The sequence below is a fragment of the Mustela nivalis genome (genome assembly GCF_964662115.1).
Source record: "Mustela nivalis genome assembly, chromosome: 14".
In the NCBI taxonomy this organism is placed as follows: domain Eukaryota; kingdom Metazoa; phylum Chordata; class Mammalia; order Carnivora; family Mustelidae; genus Mustela; species Mustela nivalis.
Window position 1 is genome coordinate 28,332,281 of NC_139033.1, and position 24,434 is coordinate 28,356,714.

The 24,434-nt window shown below is 40.3% G+C and overlaps 1 protein-coding gene and 1 long non-coding RNA gene across 2 annotated transcripts in view; one reads left to right on the plus strand and one right to left on the minus strand.

Annotated features, from left to right (window-relative positions):
• The window catches only part of TMX3 (thioredoxin related transmembrane protein 3), a 42,517-nt gene extending 32,477 nt beyond the window's left edge, over positions 1–10,040 (plus strand). Inside the window, 3 exon segments of the mRNA XM_082698910.1 lie at positions 3,335–3,464; positions 5,269–5,337; positions 6,727–10,040. Of these exon segments, the coding sequence (XP_082555036.1) occupies positions 3,335–3,464; positions 5,269–5,337; positions 6,727–6,984 (457 nt within the window). The 3' untranslated portion in view covers positions 6,985–10,040.
• Positions 8–6,709, minus strand: LOC309847983. Its single transcript, XR_014302759.1, has 3 exons — positions 5,583–6,709; positions 4,927–5,068; positions 8–1,110 (listed from the first exon to the last, which is right to left on the minus strand). It is a non-coding gene; the product is annotated as an uncharacterized lncRNA (long non-coding RNA).
• Positions 10,041–24,434: the final 14,394 nt, after the last annotated feature.

Consider the following 24,434-nt stretch of genomic DNA (forward strand, 5'->3'; position numbering starts at 1 on the left):
GTAAGTAAAGTTTTAAATGACTGAGTGATTTTGCTCCCAATTTTGTCAGTTTTAAAATTTTTGTTTCTGAGACACTTAAAAGCGTTAATAGCTGGGGAAAAAAGTGAACTTTTCATCTGTGCTGATGCACGTATTCTCCCATCAAGTATTGTACTTTAGTTTTTAAATCTAAATTGGAAACTCACTGAACATTAATATTGTTCTATATTAAAAAAATGTATCTCTCAATTCCATGTTAAAAATTTATTTCTAAATTCCATGTATTTTGGAAAGAAGACAGCATTCAAAAATTAAAAACCTTGTAGATTCTGTTTAACGTACACCTTACCTTAAGTTCGGTTTCCGTGAGTAAAGGTTATTTAAGTAGGAAGTTTTTACATTCAAGAATTAGCTGCTATACTAGCAGAATTCATTTTAACAGAGTAAAAATAATGTTACAGAGAAAATACACAATTCTAAAATAATTCCATCAGTTATGTTTATGACATAAAAATCTCATTTGCCACTTCAAAAAGTTGTTATTAGGAAACATCGTACTTAGAGTAAATTAAGTTCAGATAAGAAGCTACTCTATGCAGTAGACATCTAGTACTTACTGTATGTCACAATTGTGTTTGGTACTCTTGATCCAGAAAATGAGTAGAGTCCCTGTCTCCAAAATGTTCGTAGTCTGCTGGGTAAGACAACATAGTATTTGCAAACCTGTACGAAAAGGTCTTTATAGTACAGGGTTCCGGAAACATACAGGCTCCTGTCCACACCCCAGTACACACAATGGCAGGAGGGATCCAAAAATGCTTGTCAGAGGAGGCAGCGATGCAGTTACGTGGAAGAAGAATGCAGAGACATTATTGCAGGCAGGGCTTCAGACCGCACGCAGGAGGTGGGAGGAGAAGGGAGGTCTGGAGGGTGTGGACCTGAGAACCGGCCCCTGAACTGAAGATGAGGAAAACTCACTGGAGACAAGTGAGTGTCCAGCAGCGTCGAGGTTCCAGTTGCAGTTAGCATGATACTGTGTTTTGGTGTTCTTCCGCTTTGTTCAGTAGCAAAGGGCTAGCAGTTGCCTTCATTCGTGTTTCAGTGTAGTATTCCGGTTTACAAGTAAGAACACTGCGGAAATAAAAATGAAACTCACAACCCGAAATAACATTCAGAATTTTCAGTTGAAAGCCTAAAGTTATAAATTAGTGTTACTTTTATTCATTTTTATTTATTATCCCTCTTATTCCAATAAGAATGTGAGACTTTTTACTGGTGATACAAAGTACCAGATATAATATACAATGAAGAAATCAAGACAAAGGAAAAGAAAATAAAGGATCTATATCATTTTAGGTATTTATCATTTATAAGTAATGACTAAAGTTACTTGAAAATTTTGGCCCTGAATTTTTAATATTCAAAACAAAGTAGAAAAACATTATTTATACATTTCCCATAGCTTATAAAATAATTTTAGGTTATAAGGAGTATGGCAGACCTTGTAGAAAGCTAAGAGAAATTGTTATGCTATAGAAACTCATAGAAGGGGACACTCTATAGTAGAAATTTTTTTTTTTTTTTTTTTTGACAGAGAGATCATAGGTAGGCAGAGATAGAAATATAGGCAGGTCAAGTTCTGATCCATTTTGTTAGAATAGAACTTTTTGCTACTTATGTATTATTACAACTAATAACTAAACTGCTATAAATCAGAAAGTTGTCTTATGTATATTTTATGAAGCAAGAGTGAAGCTAAGATTTTTTTTTTTTTTAATTCTACGGTCAGCTAACCATTGCCTAATAATAGCAGGTGATCAACTAGCCTGATACCCAGTGACTTCAAGCTATGATATGTGCTCTCTCTCACGTACTTGGGCTTGGCTGGCAGTGACTGAGCACAGACACGTGTGGCTCCAAACTGCCACTGAGGTTCTGAGGTTCCGGTCTGCACAGTCTTGTATGTCCTGACCCTGGCAGTCTATTTCCTGGTGGGGGCGGGGGGGAAGGCGTGTGGCCATCACGGAAACTCAGGAAGACAAGCCTGTCCATACACACACTCTTCAAGCCTCTGTTAACCTTCCCCTTGGCCAAGTCACGTGGCTGAGCCCAACATCAGGGTCACATGAGCGTGTTTTGCCTAACTGGGAAAAGGAGATTGTGTGGTGAGGGTAGAGAATCAGAGCCACGTTACTTGTGTGGCGATTATACTGCAGTGTGAATTGCTTCTACTGTAAAGTTTTGTACTTTTGCATAATTTTCATAGAGACATACCAGTAACCACAAACCCATGTGCAGAGGACATACAGAATCAAGCACCTTCCTCCTTTTATGGTTATGCAACAACCTGTCCTCAAAAGGAGAAAAATGATTTCAGTGAAGTGGCATCCTCTAGTAACATTTTCTTTTTGCAAACTGATATTTGTGAATCAGTGAAGCACTTCCTGAGGCTGCGGCAGAATATGGAGGGGAGAGTAGTTCAGAGAATTTGGAATAGTTATTTACTGAACACAGGGTAATGTGCTGAATATTAAACTTGAGTTTTCTCACGTAATTTTTACAACCCTCCCCCTACTCACCTCTACCCATTGATATGTGAAAAGTATTGGGCTTAAAATATGGATTGTGCATAATAAGTTTTAGCTTAATCACAAATACTCAACTGTCCAATATTATATATTGGAATGTTTCCTTTCACTTTTTTTTTCCCCCCTAAGAAAACAAGCGGGAGGGTGGGAGGAGGGGCAGAGGGGGAAAGTCTCAAGCAGCGTCACCGCTGAGCGCGGCGCCGGTCCAGGGCTCGGTCACCGCTGAGCGCGGCGCCAGTCCAGGGCTCGGTCACCGCTGAGCGCGGCGCCGGTCCACGGCTCGGTCACCGCTGAGCGCGGCGCCAGTCCACGGCTCGGTCACCGCTGAGCGCGGCGCCGGTCCAGGGCTCGGTCACCGCTGAGCGCGGCGCCGGTCCACGGCTCGGTCACCGCTGAGCGCGGCGCCGGTCCAGGGCTCGGTCACCGCTGAGCGCGGCGCCGGTCCACGGCTCGGTCACCGCTGAGCGCGGCGCCGGTCCAGGGCTCGGTCTCCCCGCCCTGAGATCAAGACCTCAGCTGAATTCAAGAGTCAAATGCTTAACCGACTGAGCCACCCACATGCCCTAAAATGTTTTTCATGATTTAGCTATTTTTTTTAAATGCACAATTTGAAATTTTCTTCATGTAAGCATAGGGAGGCAAAGCTATTTATCCAGCTTCCTCCTTTCGTGATCATCGTTACTTAGACAGGATATACACGAATATCAGAATATTTGTTATCTCTGTGTTTAATGTGTATTTTGATTTCTTTGCTTTTCTGCTTTCAGTGAATTGAAAGTCCCAACTGTGGTTGTACTGAATACTTCAAACCAACAATACTTTTTACTAGACAGACAGATCAGAAACGCTGAGGACATGGTGCAGTTCATTAATAGCATCTTGGACGGCACAGTCGAGGTGAGTCCTTCGCTCCCAATTCAGAGGGACTTCCTGAAAGGAGGAGCTCGAGGAGAAACAAGCTCTCTTCTCTTCCTCTGATTCTGAAAGGAAGAGTCGTCCCCCTGGGGTGGGGGGCAGTGCTCCCCACCTGGCTGCTCACGCATCACAGAGCCACATTCTCAGACACATAGACGGTTCCTCTGTGGAAGAAGCTGCTCATGGGTGGAAATGCCTCTTTCACGGTTGTGTGGAAGACGGTTTTGGTGGTCACAGTGAGTGGGAGGTGCCCTTGCCGTGTGGAGTTGGGCTGTGGACGCTGAGAGGTCTGCAGGGTTCAGAGCTATCCCAGTATTAAACCTTCCTGGCCCTTAACCTTTCTGGGTTCAGGAGGCTAATTGGATTAAGTAATTCAGATTGCTTCTCCAAGAAAACCTGTGAATAAGACTAAAATGCGCTGAGAATCAGAGCCTCGGTGGAGAGTTCCAAATCCAATCACATAAAGTATTTCTCAGAAATAATGAGTGGAGAAAGGATACATACCTACCATTTATATCAACGTGGATGGAACTGGAAGGTTTAATGTTCAGTGAAATAAGTCAGGCAGAGAAAGACAATTACCATATGGTTTCACTCATATGTGGAACCTAAGAAATAGCACAGAGGACATCAGGGGAAGGGAGGGAAAACTGAATGGGAAGACATCAGAGGGAGACAAACCATGAGAGACCCTGGACTCCCGGAAACAAGCAGGGTTACAGAAGGCGGGGAGGGGGTGCTGGGGTAGGTGGGGGATGGGCATTAAGGAGAGCACGTGATGAGATGAGCACGGGGTGTTCTATGCAACTAATGGATCACTGAGCATGACATCCATAACTAGTCATGTGCTGTCTGTTGGCTGATGGGATTTAAAAATGAAATCTGAACGGACAGTCTGAATTTTCCATTATTTCTGTCAATCTTACTGCAGTGTCATGCAGTGTCTTGCAGTCCACATGACAGGGCCATGAAGCTACTTCCGCACACTGACCAGCAAGCATCTTATTCCAACAGACTAGAATAAAATAGAAAAATATATGTGACTTCTAGGCTTTTATGAAAGTTTTGTTCAGGCTTTACAAACTTGATTTGAAAGTTGACTCACAGGATAATAAGCCTTTCTTTTTTGGGAGCAGTCGCTTAGTGGGCATTTCATATTTGTGAAAATAATACTTGTTGAAATGAAACTCACCTCTATGAGGGAGAACTCCTCTACGTATAAGTTAGTGAAATCCAATTCAAACTGTTTGATAACAAAGACAGCCTCGCATAGTTTGGAAATTCGAGTCTTGAGCCAGATTTCAGGGATGGCCAAATGCAGAGAGAGCTGATCGATTTTCATCAGCAATTTTTCTCTGTCTTTCAGCACTTTTGGAAGAGGTGGGTGTGGGGCGTGGGGGCTTCATTCTTAGGGAGACACAATAGCAAAGATACCTGTACCAACCTCAGTTTAACAGCTCACCCGAACCCTGGCAGTGAGGCAGGCCTGGGCTGCGGGGTCAGCCTCAGCCGGGCTGCTTGGAGCGTGGCAGGGACACTGATTCAGAAGAGCATCACAGTGTGTTCCCACAAGAAAGCAGATGAAGCTGAGGCAGAAAAAAAAAAAAAAAAAAAAAAACAACAGTAAATAACGTACTGCATGGCTCTTTCATGTGCTTTTCATAATCTCGTAGGGTCAACCCTTGACCTGCAGTTGTAACATTAGAGAACAGAAAAATGAAATCATGGTACTTAAATAACAATTTAATTGTTGTTTTTGTTTTTATTTTTTCCTGTTAAACTTAAGGCCCAAGGAGGTGACAGCATTTTGCAGAGACTGAAAAGAATAGTATTTGATGCCAAATCTACCATTGTGGTGAGTTGTGACAGTGTGCTTAGTGTCACTGATAATTGAGAATAGGTAGGTGTACAGTTGCTTTATGTCTAATGAAGGCAAAATCTGAAATTTCAAAGAATTACATCAAAATGCATCTTTAATTTGAAAGATAAAATCTAGTCTGTAGTTATATTAAGAAAATACATTCTTCAGGTGGAAATTAAGTTTTTCTAATGAGTCATTTCTGTGTGATTGGTGAGTTAACTGGCATTCAGAATCCTTACCTCGGTGACATGACATCAGAGTGTTTTCCAGACTCTTCTCCTTCTGCCCTTTTCAGTCACTGGATCTAAATCTGCTTCAGCTCTCAGTCAGCTTCACAGCACAGGCATTCCTAAATTTGTTTGAGCTTTAGACGACTTTTGTTCGACTTCTCTTCTTGAGCTACTGACTCCATGGATGTTTCGTTAAGGCCAAAAGCAGTCATCAAAGTAGGAATCTTCCTTATCGGCTCTCACGACACTGTACCTCATGCTGCTCTAACTTCCACGCGGTTTCTTCACTTCCTGTGACCCCGTCTCCCGTTCATTCGTGTACCACTACACGATGAAGACCACTAAAATAGTCCACTGCGACCACTGTCCTTCCCTTTTCCCGTGACCCATGTGAGAACACTCTCTCCATCTCACGTGGTCTCATTATTGAATGTTGCGGAAGCGTCCCTGGTGCTTCTCGCTAGTGCTCACACCGCCTCGTTCTTACTGATGCTCAGATTTCTGCCTCGGCACACCCAGATTCTGGGAAGTCTTCTTCCATTACCTCAGTCCAGAGTGACCTTGCCATCTTCCGAGTGCGCCTGTGTAGCTCTCAAGTTACAGTCGTAAGCTATAGAGGACAGTAGAGTTGAAAAACCTGTTCAGCAAAATGCCTTTCACTTTTCTGAGAACCAAGGATATTGTGTATAAACTGAGGGAGTTAACATGGCTTTACTGCTAACCAGCAAGTAAAAAATATTTAGAATGTCATGTGGAGAAATGGTATATATACCATCTTTACAGTAAATGACCAGCCTTCTCAATGGGCAGATTCCTGGCGTCCAGGAGACAGCTCCAGAGCTGTTGGCACATAGTTGCCAGAGATTTTTGTGGCTAATAGATTCATGTGAGCTTTTAAAATACTCGGTGCCTTTTGCTGCTGCAGGTACCTGGTTACACACACACACACACACACACACACACGTGTAAAATTTCTGCCTCTTACATTGTCTTTAACATGTAGTGCTGCAGAAATATTGACATTGATTCATTGGAACTAAAAGCAAGTTGAGTGGTAGCAAGAGGAGGAAATCTGCAGAGGTTTTGAAATTGTTCGTGTATTTTATCTCAGAGTACAGAGGAGGAGAACTGAGTTGTGATTGTCTTCCCACAGTCGATCTTCAAGAGCTCTCCGCTTATGGGCTGCTTTCTCTTTGGCCTTCCCCTGGGTGTCATCAGTATCATGTGCTATGGCATCTACACAGCAGACACCGACGGAGGCTACATCGAAGAGCGATATGAAGTGTCCAGAAGTGAAAGTGAAAGCCAAGAAGCAACAGAAGCAAGCAAAGAACAGGAGCCAAGGAGCGGAGACGCCTCAGTGCCTACAGTGCAAGGACCCAAAGATGTATTAGAGAAGAAGAAAGATTGAGACTTTGCTAGTATAGAATATTTGATAGGATTTCAAATTATTAAAGAGCCTATTTATTGAATTTAGACATTTAACCATGATCTTTACAAAAGAGAATATGTTATTTGTATTTTGCTAATATCAACTTGCATGGGTTAAAGTAGTCCTTCATAAGCAGGGAAATGTTTGGAGCAAAGAGATGATATGTTCGTCCTGAAAAAAAATCCAGACACCCCATCAGAATTCACCTTATAGACGTTATAGCAGATCAGTTCTTTTGCATGTTTCTCTATCTGAATATTCTGTGACACAATTAAGATTCTCGGGCAGAATATTTAAATTGGTCAGTCAGGTAGAAGATACATGTTTGATAAAGAAAAGCAATACCTTCACCCCCCACCATTCATTCTCCTCGTGTTTTAGATAAGATTTACATGGGTAAAATTAAATCTTTAAAATTTAGGCACTTTAAGGAGAACAAACAACTTTTTCAATGGATGAAATTAAGATTATGACTTAAAAATAATTTGGTTTTATATAGCATAGCAATTTTATTTTTAGTTACTACTTTAACAGAGAGGAAATGTTCCTTTTTAACTTTATACTCAGTTACATTATGAAAATTTCATATAGATCTGTGCAGTGGGAAAAAATAGTCTTATGTCTAATCTTTGCAAAATAAATGAATTTGATTGAAACACTGATTTTAAACCATGCCCTGGGACGTGCTTAGCAGATGTTTCAGTGGTTGCTGTAGGAAGGGGAGGGTCTCTGTTTTATATTGGAGTTTCTTGTAAAAATTCTCTCTGAGAAAAAGCTCCTACTACTTTTTAAAAAGTAATATATATCAGACTTTTTGTTTATGGTGACTTTGTGGTAATTTATGATATGTGTGTATCTGTGTGTATATACACACGCACACGCACAATATATTTACGTATACATAGATAAAATTTATTGACATATGTCTGTTATGTAATATTATGGGCATCTGTATGTTCATAATGAGTAATGAGTGACATAATCAGCCTGTCAACAAATTTATGATAACCCAGTGACTTAAGACATCTGCCAGTTACCTTCTCGGTCCTGTCAGTTCTGACTCCACTTCAGCCAGTGACGTCTCTTCTCTCTAAGGATTTAACACAGGAATCAGGAATTCTATCCTGAGTAATGGATAAAAATTGGCATTGTTTTAAGCAACATTATGGTGTGTTTATTACAGATTATTTTTTAAGCCCTTCATTTGAGCTAAGTTTAGGATTTTTACTAGATGACCGTTGTTTGGGTGATGATTGGAATGGTTTTTCTTAAAGACTGAAATGGTTAATCACTTTAAAAATATGCAACTCATGGTCCTGTTCCAGAATGTGCTTGGACTTCGGTCCTCAAGGCAGCTGCTGGTTGTCTCTGATGCCACGCGGATCACAGCTGAACTGAACCTGGTATCTGAGTACTGAGAAGTTACTAGCAATTGTTTTGTTGTATCCATGTGCTCTTGTAGCATATCATAATCAAATGCCATTAATTTAACAAGTAGATTCCTCTCCAGAGAGTAATGAGGGGTTCTTTTGGAGCATAAATACTAAGGTTCCCAGGGGTCAGGCTTGTTTTGCAGCAGTGAAAAAAGCTTCGGTGAGTACAGGGCCTCACTGGAGTCTAATCCAGTAAGGAAGGCAAAGCCAGTCTCCACCAGGGACAGTAGAAAATTATAGAAAATGTCACGGTTTTCTTTTTCATGTTTATCATTATCAGATGTCCATTGTCTGCACATCTTTGGCCTTTGTCTGGCATCACTTACAGATGAAAGACATCAGTAGAGGAAGAAAAAAAAGTGAAAGCTCAGCATGTCTCAAACGGAAGTCCAGCCACCTTGGTATTCTGAGATTTCCCTGTCAGTGAGTTAATAAGCCTTAGTTCTCTCTTACCTTTTTCACAGCTATGTTGCCCCAAATTCTGTTTGTGTTTCCAAAGTGTGTCTGTTAGGAAACAAAATGTGTACATGGTTTGTAAATGCACAATTTTCTTTCTTTTTGCATTAGAATTTTGCTTTTTATTTGTTTCTACTTTAGATATTATCAGACTTCTCACAACACAAATTTTAAAGTTTTTGTTCACTAGTAGGCTTTTGCCTTTAATTTGGTATCTGCATTTACCTAGGAATGCAATTTTAATTTCAGGAAATATTACTCCCAAATAAAGTTAATTTCTTAATGAATCTAGTAGTAGAATATAGATATCCTAACTCAATGGTGAGTCATCTTATGATATTTATGAGAATATCCTTGAGTAAGTTAGAGTTTTGCCTTTTCTTTCAGTTGCAATAAAATTCTATTTCTAAATCCTAAAAATTCAGAATCCTAGATGGCTTGCTGTTGCTGAATCTAGTGCTCAGACGATATATGTAGGAGAAAGAAAGTATGTGTATTTTTCAAGCTTTGCATCTCATTATAGCTTGCAACCTTTTTTGTTTCCTTCATCATACACATTAATATTTCTCTAGTTACTTTATCTGAAACTTGTTTGAGGTGTATTAGACCTGAAGTTGTATTTTCTTCCTCTCCCCTAGTGCTTCCCGGGTATCTGACTTAGAAATAGCATTAAGAGCCAGATAGTCTAGAGGTTGATGGAAACTATGTGACAGTTAAACAACTATATTATTTTTCTTTAGTGGATTTTTGTTGATGTTATTTGTGTTTTGCTTCAGGGGCTTTTTGGTTTGGGTTTTCTAAAAAGCAATTTACATATTTTCATCATTCCTTTATGAGATATGGAGGTAGGACAGGGAAAACGACTTAGTTATTCTTATTCTGCAGACACTGTTCAAATAAACCAGTGTGCGATATTAAGACGATCAATTGGTGGGATTAGGTTTGCCATTTTATTTTTATAAATATATATTTTTTCTGAATGTGTCTGAGTCCAAGAGTGGGCAAAAAAATAATTTTCTACTTTGGACTAAATCTATAAAGATTTTTGAAAGTCTGTATTACTAACTTGTTGAATTCATGAAATCTTGCCTTAAGGCACCAATTGTAAACCTTTGATTTTCTAAAATAAATTAATTGAAAACAGTTTATTATTTTTACTAAAATGTTTTGTTTTCAACACCAATAGTTCCTTGTACAAGCAGAGGGCAGCTAAGACTGATTTCCAACAAATTATTTTTCCTTTTATTAAACTGTAAGCTATTTGTCATTATAGAAACATATAATGAGTTTAAACGGACGAGAAAGAGCAGAGTGTTATCTAATTCCCTTATAGATGAAGAACCTGAGATTCTTAGGTTATATACATTTTTTAATTTGTAAAATCAGATTATTTTTAAAGATTAATTTCAGGGTTTAGAGTTCGACTAATTGGACTTGAGTCTAATCAGCGGCTACAGTGGTTATCTTGGACCCAACACATCCTCCTGTCCTTTTCATTGTCAGTAAAATGGGAATTGAAAGCCTCAAGATAATCTTTTTTTAAAATAGCATCAAATGGGGAGAGTATATTATGAAAAAAATTTGTACAAATACTATTTTCAATAATCGATTTTTCATATGTTATGCCATGAACAGTCTTTGTTTTTTGTTTTTTTTTTAGGATTTTTTATTATTTATTCGATAGAGAGCGAGTGAGAGCACGAGCAGGGGGAGGGTCACATAGGGAGAAGCAGACTCCCTGCTGAGCAGGGATCCCAATGCCGGACTTGATCCCAGGACCCCAGGATCATGACCTGAGCTGAAGGCAGATGCTTAACTCAAAGAGCCACCCAGGTGCCCCAACCTGAGCACAATTTTTTAGTGAGAGTTGCTCTGAGACTGGAACCACAGCCCAGAAATCGGCTGTCCCCAACACGGGAATGCCACAGACTTGCTGCTCATCAGGAGCGTCCCTGCTCAGAGGGACCGAATGTGTCCACTACGTGAATTCCCTGGATGGTGGCAGGCTCCCACGTCGCTGCCCAGAAGCTGGCCTATGTTGTGAGTGTTGAGGCCCTGCTGTCAGTGACTGGATTCCAGTCCTGACTCCGTCACTCCTGTGCAGAGTTGGGAAGATGTCCACCCCCCGTTCCTGGGCTGATTCTAGGTGAATGGAACCCATCTCACCGGATTATGAGATTGAATGAGTTACACACGAGGCACGTTTAGAACATGGCTGGCACATGAAAACAGCTCAAATTATAACATGTATGTATCCAATTTATTTCTCATCTAACCCCTTTTAGAATTTATATCATCATATACCACAGAGAAAAGCCAAGACTTTGAGAAGATGAAATGCTAATATGTTTAAATTTGCTTGGCTACTTTTTGCAATTCAAGCTCTAACATTTTGGATAGACATGAAAAGGACTTGATATTTCTTTAACATTGAAATTAAGTATAATTGCAAATATTTAAGTTTAAAACATCTCCAAAAATCCTTTACGTTTTGTGCTTTCAGTGAAAATGAATATGATAAGAGGATACAAGTATCCAGTAGGATTATCGGCATGTGTCTGTAGTTTAGACGGATATTAATGTTACCTGAACACAGATCTAGAATATTAATGCATATTGGATATAGACGATTTGATTTTCCAGCAAGCCGTCCTGGACAATAGTCTTCAGCCCTCAGCTTTCCTATAAGTCCATCTCCCTAGGAACTGAAAAGGGGTTTTCAACAACTAGTAAAAAAGTGGCATTTTCTTGCAATTTATCAGTAGGAAAGGTCGGCTATAACGTAGAATACGCTCAGTTCCCAGATTTCTACTTTTCTGTTTGCCCTCGTTTTCCTGTTCATATAGCCGGTTGTCAACATAGAATCCTTGCTGTTAGGGTCCTTAGCATCTCTGGGACTCGGGCTGAGAGACCCGGGCCGTCCAGAGCAGCACAGCCTTCTTCCAGCACAGGAAGGCGCCGGGGGTCCTGGGTGTGTCCGCGGCTCTGCGGGTGCTGGCGGTGGAGAGAAGGGGCGTGGGAGGCCGTGCGCGGGAAGGGACCGCACCGAAGACTCTGCAGAGACCGGGAGGGCTTCCCCGGGCTTCCGAGAACCCACACGGAAGACCGACGCGCCGGTGGACAGCCCTCTGCTCCGAGTTCCCTTCCGACGCCGAGACTCTGAGGCGGTAAATGGACGCGCTAAAGACCCCTACTGGGTGGTTTGACAATAGTTCCTTCTCTTTCCAACAAAAAATTTTTAAAAATTAAAACTGGCCAATTTTAGTATGTTAAGTGTAATAAATTTCAGTTGTGGAGGAAGCAGTCCAGTGCAACGGGGGCGTGGCCGAGGGCGTGGCCGAGGGCGTGGCCGGGGACCTGCTGCCGCTGCGCGCTCGTGCGGCCGCAACGCCGTCCACCGGCGCTCGCTCGCGGGGTCCCTTCCGGAACGGGTTTCCTTCCGTCGCAGCCCGATGACGCTCCAGCTTCTCAACATGGCTGACGCCGATCCGTAGAAATTCTATTCCAAACCGTAAGAACCCAAAGTACAGTAAATACTTAGATTTGAATGACTCATACAACGACTTTTAATACTAAAAATTTTGAGGCTGTACACACGGAAATAATCTGTGTAACTAATAAACCGGTGTTAAAGTCCTCTGTCTCCTTTTTAAACTGATTGTCAAAGGAACTTGATGAGATTCTGAATTGGCATAATTGAGATTTTAAGATCCTGTGTCTTCTCCAAGCTATGCTTTATATTCTAAATCCAGTAACTGAAAGACTGACTCAATCTGATTTTCGTTAGGTAGTAGGTGACTCTTTGCCAGGGATAATTTTGGAAGGAGTAAAAGATTCACTTTATATTTGGATATAGGTTAGTTCACATTTTTCATGAAAAACTAATTAGGTAGCTTAGTTTCCAAGATTATTATATAAACCTCTCATGCCCAAATGACCACACTTGATACAATCTATTCTGAGTTGTTGAAAGTATAATCTCGAAATCTGAGTTGCTAGCCTTCAAAATAATGTGTTACTCCCCCCACTGCCCCCTCTGGTCCTTGTAAATACAGTCATTCAGTTAATGTGTGAAACATAATAATAACTTTCACAGGAGCCAAACAACCTCTAGCAAGATATGATGAGAATGTTTGTTTCCAAATAGATCCACCGCTATTTATGAAATTATTAGATTTTCCTCAGATATATTATGGAGTCATTGATACTTTTTTTTTTATATTAACAATATGACATATATAGTTTAAAAGAGCCTTGAGATAAACTGAGGTTGAGATCTCAGTAGAATTACTTGATAATTGTTTACATCTAAAAAATGACTTCACTTTTATTACTCATTTTCTTAGCGGAGTCAAAATGGGACGGGAGGAGGGAGGTGGTGATGTGTTCACCATTCCCTTCTGAGCAGTGTTCTGCGTATGTGCGCACAAAGGCTGAAGTGTTACGGGACTTGGTAGAAAAATGTCAGGCTATTGGGGCATGTTACTACTCTTGTGCATCTTTGGGAAGGTCCTTATAAGAATAAGAAAGCTGGAAGGGAGCGTGCACCTTTGCGAAGAGAACCTTCTGCCTGGGCTCAACACCAAATATGGTGGACATAACCCTCTTCACTTAACAAAAGGCAAATTCCTTCCTCCAAGCTTAATTTAATTTAAGGATCACTTTCATATGTTGGGGAACAGTAGATCAATTAGAGTCTCCTGACCATAACTTACTAGACTGCCAAGCGATGATCTAGCTAGCTATCTGGTAAAATAAGGTATTTGTAGGATGTAGTAACTGCCATGTATTTAGATATTCTTATATAAATTTCTGTGGGAAAAATAATTTCAATAAATGGTCCTGACTCAAATCGCCTCTCCCTATGGGAAAAAGTAAATGTTGATCCCTACCTATATACCATACACAAAAATTAATTCAAGACATTATAAACCTAAATATAGAAAATATAGAAAAATAAAATAATTTTCTTATAGAAAATCTTCATGGCCTTTGGTAGAGAACAAAGAGGACACAAATAACAGAACCCTTAAAAAATCAATTGAATTGTATTAAAAAATAATAATAAAGTTAAGAATTTCTGTTTATGAAAAGACGCCAGTAAGAGAGTGAAAAGGTGGAAACATTCACAATGCTTAAATCAACCAAAGAACTTGTATCCAGAATATATAAAGAACGCCTTCAAATCAATAAGGAAAAGACAACCCAATGTGAACAATGAACCCATGACCTGAATAGGAACCTTAAGAAAAGAATATCTGAATGGTCAAAAACCTGTTAACAGGTGCCCAACATCCTTCCTTGTTCAGTTTCTTGATTTTAAAAATTACATGTGCACATCTCACAGATTTGTATCTTCAGCTTGAACTCCAGACTTTATGTCCAATTCCACCTTCTTCACTTGGGTGTTTAGTGAGCAACCCAAACAACATATCCAAAGTACCAGTTGTCCACCAAATACTGCTTTTGCTCAGTTTCCCTGATCTCAGTAAATGGTAACATCCTCACTGTAATTACTTGGGCCAAACATCCTGGATCAATACGAGACTTCTTTCCTTCAACACCTCTTATCTAATCTGTGAGAAACGTTGTTAGTGATATCTTTAAAATATAGTTACAAGCCAGACTTCACAGCACTGTGCAGGCAAGCAGCCTGCTTGAGGCTGCCACGTCCCCATCACCAGGCTTCACGGCTTACACCACTCCCTGACTGCAGACCACTATCCAAAGAGCAGCTAAACAGATATTTTTTTGTGATGTAAGGGAGACCATAGTATTTTTCTGCTCAAAACATTCCAGTGACTTCCTACCTTAATGTCACAAATAAGGTTCTTACCAAGGACTATGTTAATGATTCAGATATGTCCCCCCAAATTCATATGTTGAAGTCCTAATCTCTGGTACCTCAGAATGTGACCTTATTTGGAAATAGGGCCATTGCAGATATAAGTAGTTAAAATGAGGCCATACAAAAGTAGAGTGGATCCTAATAGGGGAAATTTGGAGACAAACACATACTCAGGGAGAATCCCATGTGAAGGCAGAGTTTGGGGTGATGCTTCTACAAAGCATGCCAAAGAAGGAATGCCAAAGATTGCCAACAAACCTGCAGCAGGTTTTACCCCCACAGCCTCAGAAGGCACCAGCCCTGCAGACACTTTGATCTTGGAATTTTGGCCTCCAGAAATGTGAGACACTAACTTTCTGTGGTTTAAACCCTATGGCTTGTGGTACATTGTTACAGCAACCCTATACACTGATGCAACTTATAATTATTTTTCCCAGCCTCCCTGCCCCTGACCACATTTGTCTCCTACCCACCCTCTTGCTCATTCCGTTATATCCTCCTGCCCTCTTCCTCCTCTGATTTCCTTTGCACTTGCTGTTTCCTCTGACTAGAATAACATTCTCCTGGATATGTATGACTCACGCCCTCCTTACTCGAGGTCACCTCATCATTAACACCTTTAGTAACTATCCTGCATGAATTAGACCTCCCGGCCCCCAGTTCTCCCTAACCCCATTGCTGCCTTTTTACACCAACTTCTTTATATTATGTGTTGTTTACTGCCTGCTTCCCTCCTTAAATACACACTAATGTAAGCCCTGAATGGTCAGAACATTATCTGGTTTTTTCAAGGCTACATTCTCAGTTCCTGAAACATGGCTGGCATGAAGTATGTATTCAATAAATATTTACAGAGCAGCTGACGAATGAGTAATTAAATATACTGTATTTATATAATGATGTATTTATTACTCGTATGTTAGTGTTGAAGGTTTCTGATTTTAACAAAAATCAGAAAGACTTATTTTATTTTATTTTTTTAAAGATTTTATTTATTTATTTGACAGAGATCACAAGTAGGCATAGAGGCAGGCAGAGAGAGAGATAGGAGGAAGCAGGCTCCCTGCGAGCAGAGAGCCTGATGCGGGACTCGATCCCAGGGCCCTGAGATCATGACCTGAGCCACTGAGCCACCCAGGCACCCAGAAAGACTTATTTTAATTGCATATTTTAAATGCATGTTTCAAAAGTATCTAAGTGCTTCCTGACTGAGCGATGGGAAATATAAGTAATTAACATGAAAGAGTCATATGCTTTGGAAATATTTTATGTTTTAGTATGGAAGACTTATATACTATTTAATTGAGGGCCCCAAATCTTAAAATCTATACAGTCATTGAAAAAAAGAAGAGATTAGAGATCAAGAACTATGAAAACTTTTAGGCAACCAAATATTCTTGAACCCTCGACTACGACTAAAAAATAGACAATTGGTTCTTTTGCAAATAAATGTCAGTCTAAATTGTTAGCCTTGGCACCTGGGTGGCACCGTCCATGAAGCGTTTGACTCTTGGTTCTGACTCAAGTCATGATCTCAGAGCCCTGAGAAGGAGCGCAGGGTTGGGCTCTGCACTCAGCAGGGAGTCTGCTTGAGATGCTCCTTCCCTCTCCCTCTGCCCCTTCTCCCATGCACGCAAGTGCATGCTGCGCGCCCTCTCGCTTTCTCTCTCAAATAAATAAATCTTCATAAAAAATTTTAAAAACAAATTTTTTAGCCTTGTGCTAATAATTACTGTATTTTAAGTTATGGATTCTTAACCGGCAGTGCTTATCAGAATTACACAAGCATTCATTGCCTCAGATGACCTAAAAATACACATGAGCCCATTTGTTAGAAAATCCATTTGGTTGGTTTTGGATGAACTTCTGCTTGAGGCCAAAACAAAGAGGTAAAAAACCTCCCGCGGCTGATCTGTCTACTCCCAGTTGCGAACCACTGGTTTAAATGATTATTAAGAAAGGTAAACGTGTCAGCGCCTTTAAAAGAGGTTGTGTTTTCCGTGATTTCCCTGTGAGCATCCCAAGGTCGAATGTGGTGGGAGAGCACGACACGCTTGGGGTCCCCTTCCCGACCCCGAGCCTCGGCCGACCGCGAGCCGACTTGATCGCACAACACTAGCAGCTTCGGGGAAGTGGTTTTTATTATTGTCAACAAGAAAGTGGGTTATGTCCAGCTGGGACCATTGATTTCTCTCCTCATTCTCCCCTCCTTCCTCTAGAGATGGGCAGTATGGCTCAGTGCACTCTCGGAGGGGAGGCCACCAGCAGGGCACAAACATGGGGGGGTCAGGCTTGCCGGCTCCAGGCGTCCTCACGAGTCATTTGTGTAGAAAGTGAGATTTGGAATGCAAAAGTGTTCACGACTTTGCTTCTTTCTTCTACACCGTTCAGTGTAGAACACGTTTGTATGTGACCAGGAGAGGGTCCCAGATATAAACTGTGTACGTAGGCACCCATTTAACCGTGTAAGGCAAAGGTCGGAAACCCCGAACACCTCCGCAGGAAGGTACTTCTGCTCAACCCCCTTGTGCTCATCAGACACGCCTCATTTGTAGGTAACTGGACTCTTGTGATCAAAAACAGCTTCTTCTCTAAGAACATGGATTATATAACTTCACAATGTTGGAGAATAGTAATAATAAGAGAACTAAAATGCCCAGTCTGTCCTGGAGTGTTGCCTGTCCTTACGAAGGAAGAAGGGACAGCACCATGGCTTGGCCCCCCCGTGGTTCTGCTTGTAGTCAATTTTATATGTTCTATTTAAAAAAACACACACACACAAATACTTCTTATTGTAGATATTTAGGGAAACAAATAGGTAAAGCAAACGTTGCTACATGTTTACAACTGGTGGTTCGAAGTACAGGACCGAAGGGCATCGTGAACCCTTCACATACAATCAACAATTACACTTACAACTTCCACGTAGGTTTCAAAGGTTTCAAAATAAATGTTGGGGGGAAAATAGGAGTGAGCATTACTGTAAACTCTCCTTTCATTGTGATAATTTCTAATGTACACCCAGAGGTGTCTTTAATACTAAATAAAATGGAAATATACATCGTAGCTCTGAATAAAACGTACTCTAGCAGCTCTGTACATGCATTTTTAGAAGTACTGTATCTCAAGTAACTTAGATGCCTAATGGCTTTATGTAAAATGAAAACCTTGATATCATATCAAAGATGCACATGAAAGGTTTGAACAAATTGGTTCATGGAATCTTAAAGGCTCTTGCTATTAAAATTAAATGAGTAAATCACATTCAAAAGCCATGAATCTAGATTGAAATTTTCATCCCTTTCAAGCAACTTGGAAAATAATAAATATATAAGCAGACATAATTTTTTTCAGGAAAGCATGTAAATAAGTCTGACTGCCATCACTTATTATATTATTTTATTATATATTATATTATATTATATTATTAATGTTAATAAATGAAAAAAATCCAACCTACTTTATAGATCACCATTTCTTTGAAGCTTTCACTGGCCCTTTCACAGAATATTAATTTCTTCTTCCCACCATCTTGCTACACAGGACATAATATACACATATTTGGTATTTAATGCACAGCATTGCACTATTAATGAATACATCAATGTATTTATTTATTGCAAAGCTAATTATATTTTTAAGAGATGACATCATGTGGCCTCAGCTGAATGTTCGATAAGAGTCTGAACGAACAATGATTTATCAATGGGTAGACAAGATAGAATTTTCAAAAAATTCAGAATGGGTATAAATACCCAAATCACACTGCTCCCCCAAAACCCTTCGAATAAAGACTACTATCTTCACTCCCAGTTGCTTGGGAATGCTTGCACACGCATACACATAAATTTCAAAAATCATACTTTTCATGTGGCAATATTACAAGGCAACATTTCTATTACATATTTCCACAAAACTAGAAAACTGAAAAATGTCATCTGTGCAGAGACAGCTAAATCAATAAGTACAGTGTATCTCTGAAGCAGAACCACCAGCTGATTTTGGTAATACGCACGTGGGCACACGTGCACGCATACACACAGGGAGTCACGGCAGGAATTTGGATGTGCACGGTGGTAGGAATGGGCTGATAGTTCCCCATAAGGCTGTGGTTTCTGCATGTGGTGCTTGGATGAGTGGTACACAGAGCAGGCTGTCTGGACAGGGAGATGGAAATAAGGTGGTGGAGAGCCAGAAGCTGACTGAAGCCCATGTCCGTTCTTGTTGCCTCTGACCTTGGGGGTAGGAGGATCCTTCTGAAGCCTTCACAGCGCTCAACACAAACACCTGCCTCGGAGCGGAAAAGCAGGACCAAGGGTAGGTGGAGCATTTGCAGTCCCCACAGGTTCCTGGTTCATAGCCAAAGACTCGAAGCCTTCTTGCTGGGTCCTCATATGGTTTCAGGGGCAAAAGTGTTTATTACAAAGGCACTAACCCCATCCATGAGAGCTGATCTAATCATCCTGATCTAATCCCCCCCACACACACCATCCTACCTCCTAATACCATCGCATTCGGGGTAAGGATCTGAGCTGGTGATTTACTGTGGGACACAAACATTCAGTCCATAACGGTGGTGGGGGTGAGAAATCCCGCAAAAATGAGGTACTTATACACACCTCTAGGTGCTTATTATATATGTCCAACTTCCCTCTTGGAAAAAGGGAAAAAACTCTACTCCTTCCTGAGTATTCTGAGTTCTTCCTGTAACCCTTTAGAATGTAAATACATTTCTCCAGGGAAAAGAGCACCATTCTATCTAGCAAACCAGGGATGTCTTCAAATCCTAGGTCTTGGCACCCGCAACCCGTCCTTGAAATGAAAAAACACCCCCAGAAGGCAAACTCTCCCAAGTTCTGCGCCGTCATAAAATGCCTGGTGAGGTTTGCCTCCAGCCCAGGTCCCACGTTTCAGTAAAACGTGCTCAGAAAGCTCTCACAATGCAGAAAGAGACATATTTTCTTTAAAGCCCCACAAGGGGTCAGCAAATATTTTTCTGTAAAGGGCCAGATGATAAATAATTTAGGCTTTGAAGACCACATATGGACTCTGTCACATATTCTTTTTATTTATTTATTTTTATTTTTAAAACTTTTCTTTATTTGGTGGGGGGCAGAGGGAGAAGCAGGCTCCCCGCTGAGCAGAGAGCCCCGTGCAGAGCTTGATCCCAGGATCCTGAGATCATGACCTGAGCTGAACACAGATGCTTCACTGACTGAGCCACCCAAGCGGCCCTCTTCTATTTTTTAAAAACTCTTTGAAAACTGTAAAATCTTTCTTAATTCAAGTCCTTTTCAAAAACAGGCTCCAGGCTGGAACTGGTCAGCAAGCCAGTTTGCCTGGTAGAGAGAGAAAAAAATATCCACCGATGGATAGATACAAGGCCGGGGACTGAGGCGCGGGTATGTGTTAAATTTGCTCCAGCAAAGAAATCACATCTGGAACAGCAGCTACAATTATAGTCAGGGCCTGATTAAGTGGTCAATAATCTCTTTCCATTCTTGAATACTCATCTGTTCTCCAAGCAGGCAAAAGAGGAAAGTTGGATGAAATCACCACCCCTGTATCTTTTTACACCGCTGATGATGGCAATAATTCATACAGTGTTTTCAGGAATGTGGTGCTGCATTCGGTTTTCCATTTTCAAAGGTAGAGTCAGTTCCACTGGTTTCCATTTGACTGTCTAACCCTCCGTCTGTAATCAGTTACCATGTGGAAGCTGTTATACCTGTATTCTAGGTACCCATTCTAGAACCAGGAAAATAATTTATATATATATGTCCTGAGTAGCAGCATCTTTTCCTTAGCGGGATGTGAGCTTCCCTTCATTTGAGGGACTCTGGATATATGAATCGGGGATACACACATGAAGGGGCATGGCTCTCTTTCCGTGATTCAATTCGTTCTTCATTGACCTGCAGATTTGCTATTTATACAGATCAAGTAAGACTTTACCAGACTGCCCTTTAGGTTTCAGTTCTAGGCTAACTCACATCAAACTGCGTGCCATTACCTGAACCATAGTCACTTGGCCTTTCATTGATTAAGTCCTTCACTTGGCCCCTGCTACCCTGGGGTCCCCCTATCCCCATTTGTGTGAGAGAACACTTCCAAGTATCGGTTCTCTCCTGACTGGTGACAGGGAAGAGACCATACAGTTCTTTGAAAGTGCTAGAGCTCCCTCATTTATTTATTTCTCGTGGCTGTGGTGAAAGATGTATCTTCCGGGCCTTCCCAGCCTAGGTCTTACATTATAAATCTACTCTAACATCCCCCTGTCCTGAAACCTTTTTATCAGAAAGTTTTATCGAAATATAATTCATTAAGATTTCCAAACCATTGTATCATTTCTAATTTCAATAGATCTTATTAGCAAAGGGAAAAGGTTCAGAATTGTTTTCATGTTTTTGAAATGAGGGTAGTAAAGCTCCAGAAATTTTAGTGATGTGAACAAGGAAAGTGTAAAGGTATAAATAGATCATCCTCTAAATAAAGAATTTTGAGGGGTGCTTGAGTGGCTCAGTGGGTTAAACCCTCTGCCTTCAGCTCAGGTCATGATCTCAGGGTCCTGGGATCGAGCCCTGCATCGGGCTCTCTGCTCAGCAGGGAGTCCGCTTCCTCCTCTCTCTCTGCCTGCTTGTGATCTCCATCTGTAAAATAAATAAATTTTTAAAAATGTTAAAAAATAAAGAATTTTGAAATTAGTATGTGAAGTGAAACATTAAAAGGTACATAAAATTAATCACATGTGATAAAGAACAATTTAGTGATATGTATTGTCAATTATAACTTGCTTCTTAAAGTCCAGAATGCTTGGGGGCACCTAGCTCATTTGGTTGAGCATCTAACCCTGAATTTTGGTTTGGGTTTTGATCTCAGGGTCCTCCTCCTACTCACTCTCTCTCTCAAATAAATAAAATATAAACAAACAAAATCCAGAATGCCCACTATTACACCACGGAACTGCCAAAGGATTTTGGCTTCTGGAGACGCCCACAATGAACCGAGGACAAATCCTGTGTGATCCTATTTACATGTGGAATCTAAAAAGCAGAGTGGTAGTTGTCAGGGGATAGGGCCTAAAGGAAAAGGGGAAGGGTTGGTCAAAGGGTATTAAGTTTCGGTCATGCAGGATGAGTAAGTTCTGGGTATCTAGTGTATTGTACGATGACTATAATTAACAATACTGTGTTGTATTTTTGAAATTTGCCAAGAGATTTGATCTTTAGTGTTCTCACCACACACACACACACACACACACACACACAAAGGCAACTATGTAAGGTGGTGATATGTATGTTAATTAGTTGGTTGTGGTAATACAATTCACAATGTATACATGTATCAAAATATCACTTTGTATACTTTAAATATATACAGTGTTTATTTGTCAGCTATATTTCAAGAAAGCTGGGGAAAAATTCTACCACCCAGCAACTGCACTACTAGGTATTTATCCAAAGAATAAAAATAGTAATTTGAAGGGGTACATGCACCCCAATGTTTACAGCAGCAATGTCCACAGTAGCCAAAATATGGAAAGAGCCCTGATGTCCACCTACGGATGAATAGATAAAGAGGAGATGATACGTGTGGGGTGTGTGTGTGTGCGTATGTGTGTGTGTGTGTGTGTGTGTGAGATATTACTCAGACATCAGAAAGAATAAAACCTTGCCATTTGGAACAATGTGGATGGAACTAGAGGGTATTATGCTAAGTGAAATAAGTCAGTCAGAGAAAGACAGACACCCTATGATCTCACTCATATGTGGAATTTAAGAAACAAAACAGATGAACACAGGAGAAGGGAAGGAAAAATAAAATGATGAAAACTGAGAGGGAGGCAAACCATAGGAGACTCTCAACTCTAGGAAAGAAGCTGAGGGTTGCTGGAGGGGTGGGGGGTGGGGGGGATGGGGTAACTGGGGGATGGGCATGAAGGAGGGCACTGGGCGGAATGAGCACTAGGTGTTATATGTAACTGACAGATCACTAAATTCTATCCCTGAAACTAACAGTACAATATGTGTTACCTAAATTGAATTTACATTTTTAAAAACAGCTGGAGAAAAATTTTTGCTTCTCGGTTCCACAACAACCAGTGATGATGCCTGCAGGATTGATTCCTAGAAAAAGATGTTGATTTATTTCTATATCCACACTCTTCACTTGTGTTCATAAATCAGTTATGATCATCCAATTTTCCTTGCCAGTAATTGATTTAGACATGGAAATGTGGCATATTTTCTGTCAGTTTTCCCCTCAAAATGCTTATCCTCAGAACAAAAGACAGACAGGAAGATTTTTCCATCTCCTTTTGCTAACTGATGTGAGGTTAACATGAGAGGACCGGAACTCTGGCATCCATCTTGTAACCATGAGACACGAAGCTGAGAGCCAAGCAGGCACACTTCCACATGTGAGAGGATGACGAGAACCCTCACTTTAAGCTTTAGCTATTCTCTCACTGAACCCTGGAACTGTTCTTAGTATTTCCTGCTGTGTGTGATAATGCATTTTCTCATTGTTTAAACTAGCTTGTGATGTGGTTTTCTGATGCTGTCAGCTGTGTGCATCTTAACTCTTGTACTATCTTCAAAAAGTTTATGAAGCACATTTAGGAGCAAATATAATCCAAGCATGATTTCTGCTTCTCAGCAGAATTTCTGCTTCTTAATCTCTATTTTCTAGTATTTAAAGAGGGGAAAGAAATCCTTGAAACATGGTATGTGTAAGAATATAAAACTTTCATATCCTTACTCCTAATTTAGTGTGATGATGAGTAGTAAAGAAATTGCTTCACAGGCTGATTGTATAAGCAATCACTGTCATATTGACAAGTAAGACACCAAGTGTATTCATGAATAAGTCTGCTTCATGGTTCTCCAAGATAAACTGGAAGGCTTAGAATTCTTGACAACTGAATTGAACTGAGTAATCCTCTTAATTTGTATATGAATCAAACAAGTCACTTTTCAGAATCAAAAAACCAAGGCCTATCATACTTACATTATTTTTCTCCAGTAATCTTTTCAAGGTAGTTTTTAAAGAAATCAGGTCTTGCTCTGGTCTCAACAGAAGGCAGGAACTAAAACCCTGTGTGTCTGTGAAATGTCTGTATTTGTTGCTGGTACAGTTTCTATTAGTTGGTTATAATTATTTTAGACATGCATGGATATAATGTAAATTATACAATATCTAATTTCCAAACAGCTTTACAATCTATTTTAGCATTATGAAGTGTTATTTTATATCTTAATTACACTATAAAAGTGTTACTTTTGAAAATGAAACTTGACCTGCAAGTTTATAGAAGTGGCTTAAATTTCACCTTTTTGAGAAAATAGATGAACATTATCTAAATAACACATTTGCCATCCTCCGGGTTATGCAAAGGGAAGGGTCCAGGATTTTTAGTTCCAAGTTAAACACAGACAAGATACAGCCAGAAACCAAAAAAATAAGAAATGGAGTTACATAAATTGGAATTAGATTAGGATAGGTGTGGAAATAAGGAATTTGAAAATCAATATTTAGAAAGCCTGCAAACAGGAATATATGGGTATAAAGGTTGGACAAAGAATGATTAAAGAAATAAAAGTGTCATGTTCATGGACAGAAACTGGAAGGACCATGTAGAACCATGACCTCCCTGGTTTTGTCTGTTTCACAAGACTTAATCCCGAATGTTT